At 35.4% G+C, this 8,645-nt stretch overlaps 1 protein-coding gene and 1 long non-coding RNA gene across 2 annotated transcripts in view; one reads left to right on the top strand and one right to left on the bottom strand.

Moving 5' to 3' along the window:
• Positions 1-8,645, top strand: part of SLC1A1 (solute carrier family 1 member 1) — a 59,577-nt gene that overhangs the window by 37,529 nt on the left and 13,403 nt on the right. Inside the window, exons 3-6 of the mRNA XM_424930.8 lie at positions 2,674-2,766; positions 4,312-4,426; positions 6,458-6,500; positions 7,779-7,886. Coding sequence (XP_424930.4) covers positions 2,674-2,766; positions 4,312-4,426; positions 6,458-6,500; positions 7,779-7,886 — 359 coding nt within the window. The remainder of the gene's footprint in view (positions 1-2,673; positions 2,767-4,311; positions 4,427-6,457; positions 6,501-7,778; positions 7,887-8,645) is intronic.
• Positions 961-8,228, bottom strand: LOC121108548. Its single transcript, XR_005843098.1, has 2 exons — positions 6,882-8,228; positions 961-3,283 (listed from the first exon to the last, which is right to left on the bottom strand). It is a non-coding gene; the product is annotated as an uncharacterized LOC121108548 (long non-coding RNA).

Genomic DNA, 8,645 nt, shown 5'->3' on the forward strand with positions numbered 1-8,645 from the left:
GGGAAAGTTCAAGTAAAATAGATGTAAAAGTTTAGTGGCAATCCACAGTAGATACAGAAGTTGTTAATTATAGTTGTTTTGTAGTCTTTATTTACAACACTTCGGGCTTTCCATTTTAAGTAGGGTATATGCCATCTCAGTTAGAGGAAGAAGTTTTCATATGGGCTAAGTCAGCTGTACGTTTTGTTTGTTCTCATCAAATCTTCCAGTTATTTGCAAATAAATTACAAAGCCATGATGTGTTTTCAATGAAAATTCAAAATTGGTTTGAGAAGAAGCCCCAGTAATTATCAATTATAAAATACCGTCAGTTACTTACTCATGGCAGTGAGATACGTCAGGAAAAATAGATACTTTTATATATTGTGTTTTCCTATACAATAACAAAATAAACTTGTCTGTAGAATGGATGGTACTTCATTCCCAAATGCAATTATAATCCTGAATGCAGTTTTATTGCAGAGTACAGCTGTCTTCCTGAAAAATCCCACACCTATCTTACTAAGAGCATACGTGTACTTAGTTATATCTGCCTGACTTATTTGTGTGTTTTTATAACTTCTAGGAGAACACCACCGACATGGCAGTGTAAGCACAAGCTAGATTCTAGCAGGACTCATTCACTAACGGAATCATTATCCAGTTTAAAAATACAGGGACAAAGATTACTCTTAATTATGCCTCTGCACCTCTAGTGAATATAATAGTTTGCTAAGGGATTTCATTTGGAGCCTGTAGAACTGCTGTCACAGGAATTTGGTATCTTGCTAATTGTAGAATCCTTACAAGTGAGTACTCCAAGGAAATAACTTTGCATGATTATTAGACTGTAGGCTGGCTCAGTAACACTATCAGGCATAATATTGAAAGCAGGCTTTGTGAAGAAATCCTGCCCATGAGAAGAGTATTGTCTTACCTCTGCTGGCTATCTAATCAATATTGACAGTCTATACAGCAAACTTTAGTTTAGAAATCAATTATTTATTATAAAATATGGATCTTTGGCCATAACAGTCTGCTCTTCTTTACAAACACAATGTAAAATCTTCTGAGTTAGTAGAGAAGATGCAAAAAGTTTCAGCATGGACAGTCATTTATTTAAATCAGCTCTTCTATTGTCCATAGAACCCATTATATATTATTATTCATCTCAAGACTTCCTATCACCATAACTGCCACAGCTTAGCTCACCACAATGTGAATGTCCTCCTTTCCACTTGGTTTTACCTAACTGCCAGCATGAGAAATGAAAACGATGGCCTTGATTGTATGTCCACTGTGTTATTTGCACCTCAAACAAGCTCAATGCTGACAGCCTCCTATAATAGCTGTGGCAGTGCTTTTTTCTGTGCACTGATCTGTGCTCCATTGCAGTACTAATACATTTTTAAAATTCTTACTTGCTGTACAAGTGTGATAGTCTTTACATCATGATTTCTGCATGTATATGTACGTATCTTCTGCAATCAATCTAACTGTATATACTGTCTGTGGAAAACCCCAATATCATCAAATAAATGATAAAATAACCTTCATTCTCCCCTCCCAGGGTTGTTTACATTTTCAATAACAATTAACAGTACAAGTAAGGCATTATATGAATGTTCTAGGTACAAGTTGTTACGGCTGTAATATATCTTTAGAAACAGGTTTTAACACACAGTTAAAGTATACTTGCTGCAATCCCTTCTCAGTCCAAAGATCAGAAAGTTACATTATCATTGGAAATCTTCAGTGCTTTCCCCCATAGCTTCTGAAACTTTATTCTTAATGCAAAGTCATGCATCTCTGAGACTAAATATCCTCATGGTAGTTTTGCTTTCCTAGAAAAGAGAATCTGGCCAGTCTTTGATAATTTGACTCAATAAACATAAAAATATAAAAGGATCACAAATGTGTAATAAAAAGATAGCAGTGAATTATTAACTAGTGTGATTATAGACAGTCAAGTTTTACAGTCACATTGCTCATTTTGCCCTGGTTACTGAATTGTATGCCTACAGATACTACTGTAAAACTTCTAAACTGTTAAAAGGTACTTCCTGAGCAGTTTTATATAGTATTTTTTTTTCCAGAAGCTAAACTAACCTCAGAACAACACCTTTCTCAGCACTTTTCCCACCTCCTTTAACAGAAGCTGCCCTCAGTTCCTGGCAGTGAGGACTGGGTACTGCCCACCTGCAGAAGAATCTTAGTTTGAAAAAACAAGTAACTAAACCTGTTAACACAGGCAAACCTGCTAGGAATAAGCCTGGCATGTATGTCTGTGTGTGCCTTTGAACAGCCTGTGACGACAGCCCTCAGCAGCTCCTGTCCTGCTGCCTTCAGTTTTAAAACTGACATGTTACAGATTTGATGAAAGTGAACTTATTATTTAAGTGACTATACAAATAGATTGCAACATAATTTCATTAAACAGAAGTCTAACTCCTCACCAACATCAAGGAATCAGAAAATACTCATTATCTTTCCTAGAAAAATCCAGTAAACCATTGCAAACAAGCAGAAGCAAATGTCTGCTACAGTAATTCTTCAGAAATGCAACTGGCAATTAATTGTTAAGAAATATCTAGAATAAGGAAGTATTTACTGAATAGAATTAACCCTCTACAAAAGTATTAAATTTCTTCTTAGACTATTTTTTAGCATTTTGTTTTGTGGTTCTTTTTGCAGGAGTTGCTGCTTTGGATTCCAGTGTTTCTGGGAAGATTGGTTTGCGAGCAGTCATATATTACTTCTGCACTACAGTCATTGCTGTAATACTAGGTACTCTGTGATGCTTATATGTTAAAATCCTCAGCATTGCCTGGTTAGAAGTATACAGTACTGTGACAATACTAATTTGCCAAGACAGCATAGTGAGGAGAGACAGGAATCATACAGACATTATTATACATACTTGTAGCCTGATGCAAGGAGAAGTTAGTCCTGCTATTTGTGGTGGAGCTGTGTTCATATCCAACAGGTAGTCGCAGGCATTTTTGCTTTAAATTTCAGGCAAGATTAAAAGCTGTCTAGTTAGCTAAACAGTGACCAGTGAAATAAGAGTGAACATCTTGCCCTTTTTAAGGCCTTTCTTAACTATGAAGTAAATTTCCTCAGTAGCAGTATGATAGATTCTCAGATGTAAGATAGTATTATCTGTATTACCTGAAAGAGTGAGAGAAAATATTGCCGTCCTTGTCACTCCAGTCCTTTTTTAAAAGGCTGTTACCTTCTTTGCCAATGTCAGGGTCCACTTCGACAACTCTGAAGTCCACATCTCTTGCAGAAAGTTCACTCCCTAAAAGAAGCCTTGAAATCTTAAATATTTACATGATTAGACACTTTCAGGCTGTGCTCTTAAATAGGAAATAGAATTAAACTCTCTGCTGTCAGCTGCCATGTCACTTGTGGCTTATCATTGTGTTCTGTTGAGCCTGAGTGAATACTGTACACAGATATCACCCACTGAAAATAAACTGTTGCACAGTTATTTGAAGGACAGTATGTGCACTGTATGTGTCTGCTTGTAAAGCAAAGCAATATTTAACAACAGAAAAAAATAATGTACAGATGTATCAGACGTGAATCATTCCTAAATGTTACATTATAGAGAACAAAATGTCACTGAGTAGGATAGTATCTCATCTGTCTGGGAGTTTCAAGTGAATACACAGTGAGGAAGACTTAATAAAGAGTGACATGTTATACATGGATCTAACTTTGAAATTGTTCCTGCCTTGAAAGAGGGATTAAATCAGACAACCTCCAGCAGTTAAATTGAGAGGCTAATCTAAGATATTGCATGATAATATGATATTACTTGTTTTACTGCACACAGTTACACAAATGCAATTCTGCTTTTATTCACAGCTGTCATTAGGAAGTTTTATTTATATCTTGCTGAAGGACATCCAAATGCCTTGTCCTTCCTGCAGTGAGATTTAGTAGTTTGATTTACTTTAGGTTTGTTTGGATTAAAAAAAAAAAAAAAAAGTGTAAACCTTGAAAAGACTAGTATTTCATGTAACATTAAAAATGCCTAAAATGAAGCCACTAATGTCAATGAAAAATTAGTTCTTGATTTCAATGGTCACAAGGTTAGACCTAGCATTTCCTGCCTAGAAATTTTTATTTCATTCTGTTTCAAACAGAAACATAAGTTTCATATGTTACATTATTGTTATAGACTAGTTTTACTGAAACAAGTAGAATTTGATGAACTTAGCTCATGAAGAATTTGCTATACAGGATGCATTACATTAGCAAGAGGCACCAGTGCCTCTGCTTGCAATGTGAGCTCTTCCCTCGGTTCTTCTTCTTCTGCAGGGATTGTCTTGGTTGTGACCATTAAACCTGGAGTGCCTCAAACAGCAGATGAAATAGACAGAGTGGGCAGCACCCCAGAAGTCAGTACTGTTGATGCCATGCTGGATCTGATCAGGTGAGATTTTTTTTGGTTAGTTTCCATACCCTTGTTTGGGGTATAGAATAATGATAAAGTTGTTTACTATAATAATAATTTAAAAGATATGAATAATAAATAAAGAATAATAAATAATAAATAAATAATAAATAGCAACTAATTAAAAAGTCATAATGCATAGCACAATAAACATGCTTTCCGATGATGTTGGAATGAATAAGGACAGAATAACTTGTTTGCTAGCAGGTTTGACATTTTAGAGCAACTTTCAAGTAGTTTGTTAAAAAATGTCACATCAACATTTTCTAAGGGAACCTTATAATGAGTCTTTTCTCAGTAGTGTCCTGGTAAATAACAGATATGTAAAATGGTTAGAATAAAGCATCTCCTAGAAAACTCTGGAAAAGATCTGAGCAGATTTTCAGGATTGATTGGAACTGAATAAATTCTAATTTGTTTAAGGAATTTGGTAAAATCAACAAAAACAGTCATAGTGGCTAAGTACTCACTGTTTCCTCACAAATGTTTCTGAGGATTATTTTTTTCCAACTGCCACTGGTCTCTATTCTTTATCGCTATTCCTACCCTCTAGAATTTTTACGTAATCTATCGTATAAGATTAACTGCATTCTAAAAATCTAAAAGTTACTTTTTTAGCATTCTTAATTTCATGAAGTGTGACTGACTCTTGCAAATACAACTCCAGATTCACAGTTCATTGACATTTGTTATATGTACCTATATACCCATATATATGTGCATGTATGTATGTGTCTTGAAAGAATCATATGTAATAGCAAATGTTTGTGGCCCTCTGGTATATCTCTGTCCCAGCTTGGATCAAGGTAGACCTCTTTGGCATGAACAGACCTCAACCCCATAGTCGCACATGTGACAGTCCACAGCTGTCCCAGCTTCTATTCCATCCTGCAGTTGCTTGGCAGGTTCACTTAATTCCTTGTAGTCGTTTGCAGCAGGAATAGACTGGGGCAATATGTGATCAACTGCTTAAGAAAGTCTAATGCAGTCTGTTATCAGTTACTTCTACATTAATATGTCCATGCACATTAAAAGGGCTGATGAAAATCATTGCATAAAAATATCCTTCTGTAACAAGAAGTAGTGTGAACTATAATTTAGACTACTTTGAGTTTTTACTACACTTTACAGTAAACAAATGTAAGACTGTAAATTAGCAGTTGCAGTTGAGATCTAAAATTCTGTTTAAAGGAAATTACAATTATTTTTTCTACATATTAATCAGATTTAAGGTCCAAATCCAAATTGTCATGTAAAGACAGGTGGAAATCCCAGGTTTGTACAAACTGCTTGTGGTTTCGATTAAATTTTTCTTTAAAAACTTGAAAAATAAAGACAAGAGTTTGTACAAGATCTTAAAGAGACAGAAAAAATTCTCCTGCATCATAGAATGACTTTCTCTGTACGAGGTTGGTTATTCAATAAAAACCTAATTAATGCTTTTTTTTCTGCAATTGTTTGAATGTGAAATTGGGCACTGGAAAGGAGGCACACAACTGGGTTGCATTGCTTCTGATCTAATTTCCTAACCTTTCAGTGCATGAAAAATTGATGCTGGGATAACAAATGGTAATCTTTCATCATCAAGATTAATTTATGATTTCAAAACTACAATAGAACACTAAATATGTGGTGCTTCCATATTCTTTTTCTCCAACATACATTTTACAAGTCACCTGAAAGACTTCAAACTGTCTCCTGTATTTCTCATGCAGTTGGTGGAGGTGACAGAGCAGGAAAAAAAAAAAAAGTGTAGTAACTAACAAGCAGAAAAATGAAATATTGAAAAATAAGCTCAAAGAATCCATAGTACAGCAACAGTCAACTAATCATTAGAAGTCCCGAATCTTTGATTTTTTGATTTTTCAGGAATGAATCTGTCAGTGCAAACTACATTTTTCTCTGGATAAAGAAGCACAATCAGATCTGTCAAGCAGCAGATTTTATCATTTTACTTAGATAAACAGTGTTTGTAGTCTAATGTTAAAATACTTCTACTTTTTAAAATAGGAATATGTTCCCAGAAAATCTCGTCCAGGCCTGTTTTCAACAGGTAAGTTTAAATACCCCTTTTTTGTTACTATAATTTTCATTGCTGACTGCAAATTTTTCTTCTCTATCCCCCAAAATTATGTAATGTGAGAATTCTCAGAAGTCCAGGATTAATTTAATCTCCCATAGAACTACTTTTTTAAGGCATCTTGGTTTTTTTTCCATTATGATAAGTACTCTGTTGTCAGCTCTGGATCACTCTTTGCAAAAATATCCTTTTTAGAACTTGAATGCAGAGATCAACCATTGTGTTAATACATTTTTCCATCCTGGGACAGGCAGAATTACAAGAACCATGTCACGTGAATTTACTTCCTAGTTCTTAAAAAATCTGTTTTTTATGAAATCTGTGTAACTAAGCCCTCACACCACTGTATCTCACCTCTGATGCCCATTTCTAGAACTGATGATTCATCTTGAGGGAAAGGAGACATCTCTTTTGGAAACAGTGAGATCTGGAAGGTGGAATAGTGTTACTTCAGATTCAGTCATCTTTATCCATAAATATATCCAACTGTATTTTGTGATGATCTCTGTTTTTCCTTTTTGTCTTCTCCAGTGGCTACCTACCAGTTACTCTGAAGTTTGTATGTGAGGTAGTTTGCCTTTCCCATCAGAAATGATATTAACTGTTCTGTGCACAACACTGAGTGTCTTCCAGTTTACAAAACTTCTCCATGCAGATTGTTTCATATGTTAACAACTTTAAGGGAAAATGTTGTGCCTTGTTGAGCTATAAAACCCTGTACTAAGCCTTTAGGAAAGAACAAAAGGAATCCATCTTTTCAAAGGCTACATAATAGCAATATTGGTGTAACTATCCTGATAGTGGGATGCTGTAAGCATTCTTTGTAGACAGTGAGACTGTCATATCTGCTCCATTGGTGTAGAAGATGAAAGCAGTGTGAATTGAATCAGGTGCATCAGCACAACAGTCCGCTTCTAGAGTGACTGTCAGTGATTCTTTCCATACTAGTTGTCTCAGCAAAAAATCCCTTTGTCTTTTACTGGAGCTATGGCTCATCCCCTGCAAGATCCACCAGATGTCTAGGAATTTGGAGAGCAGAATTTATAGCAGATTACTGTGAATCACTTGTTTGATATACAGAATCAGAAGAAAAAAGAACATGGTATCTCAAATTAATTGGGAAATAATGCATGTGTATGTCAAGTTGCTTCATTTTCCCCTTATTTTTAGTGGGCAGCTATGCCTTTGTCCGTTTTTCAGTTTCCTCATATTTTTAAATCAGATCTTTTCTTTTTGAAACAACTTTTTCAGTATAAAACCAAACGTGAAAAAGTGGAAGCTACAACCGGTGTGGATAAAAATAGCTCCACATTTACAGAAGAACCTGTTACAACTGCTACAACAGCAGGAGTTTTGGAGGTGCGACCTTTATTGTTATATTTCATTGTAATATGGGAAGTGAGAAAGAAGAATATGGATTAAATTTGATGTAGTTGTTATCGTAGAACCATAGAATGGCTTGGGTTGGAAGGGACGTTAAAGACTATTCAGTTTCAACCCACCTGTCATAAGCAGGGTTGCCACTCACTAGATCAGGCTGCCCAGGACTCATCCAACCTGGCCTTGGACATTTCCAGGGATGGGGCATCCACAGCTTCCCTGGGCAGACTGTCCCAGTGCCTCACCATTCTGTGAGTAAAGCATATCCTCCTAATATCTAATCTTAATCTCCCTTCTTCTAGGTTTAAAATGTTCCTTCTTGTCCTATCATTACAGACCATGTAAAAAGACAATCTCCGTCTTTTTTATGAACTCAGTTTAAGTACTGATATCCCAGCTAGTGATTGAGATAAGTAAGGACGTGGTACATAGATATATTTTCAAAAGGGCAGAAAATGAAGTAAGTAAATTCTAGTGGTGATTATGAGGACCTTCAAGTAGGTTTAAGAAAACCTGAGGGCTCCACTGGTAAATAAACAATATTGAGTTAGTATATTATGTAAGAAAATAGTGGATTTATATACTCCATTAAATGTGTATGCAAATTAATGGTCAATTTTCTGAGAAATTAAGGAGAATGCTTATTATTGGAAAGCTGCATATACATCAGCAGAAGGTGCTTAAGCAGCAATGAAGTAACTGAGTGTCCCAGAAAAAAAAAAAAAAAAAAAAAAGAGA

The sequence above is a fragment of the Gallus gallus genome, chromosome Z (assembly GCF_016699485.2).
Source record: "Gallus gallus isolate bGalGal1 chromosome Z, bGalGal1.mat.broiler.GRCg7b, whole genome shotgun sequence".
Classification (NCBI taxonomy): Eukaryota; Metazoa; Chordata; class Aves; order Galliformes; family Phasianidae; genus Gallus; species Gallus gallus.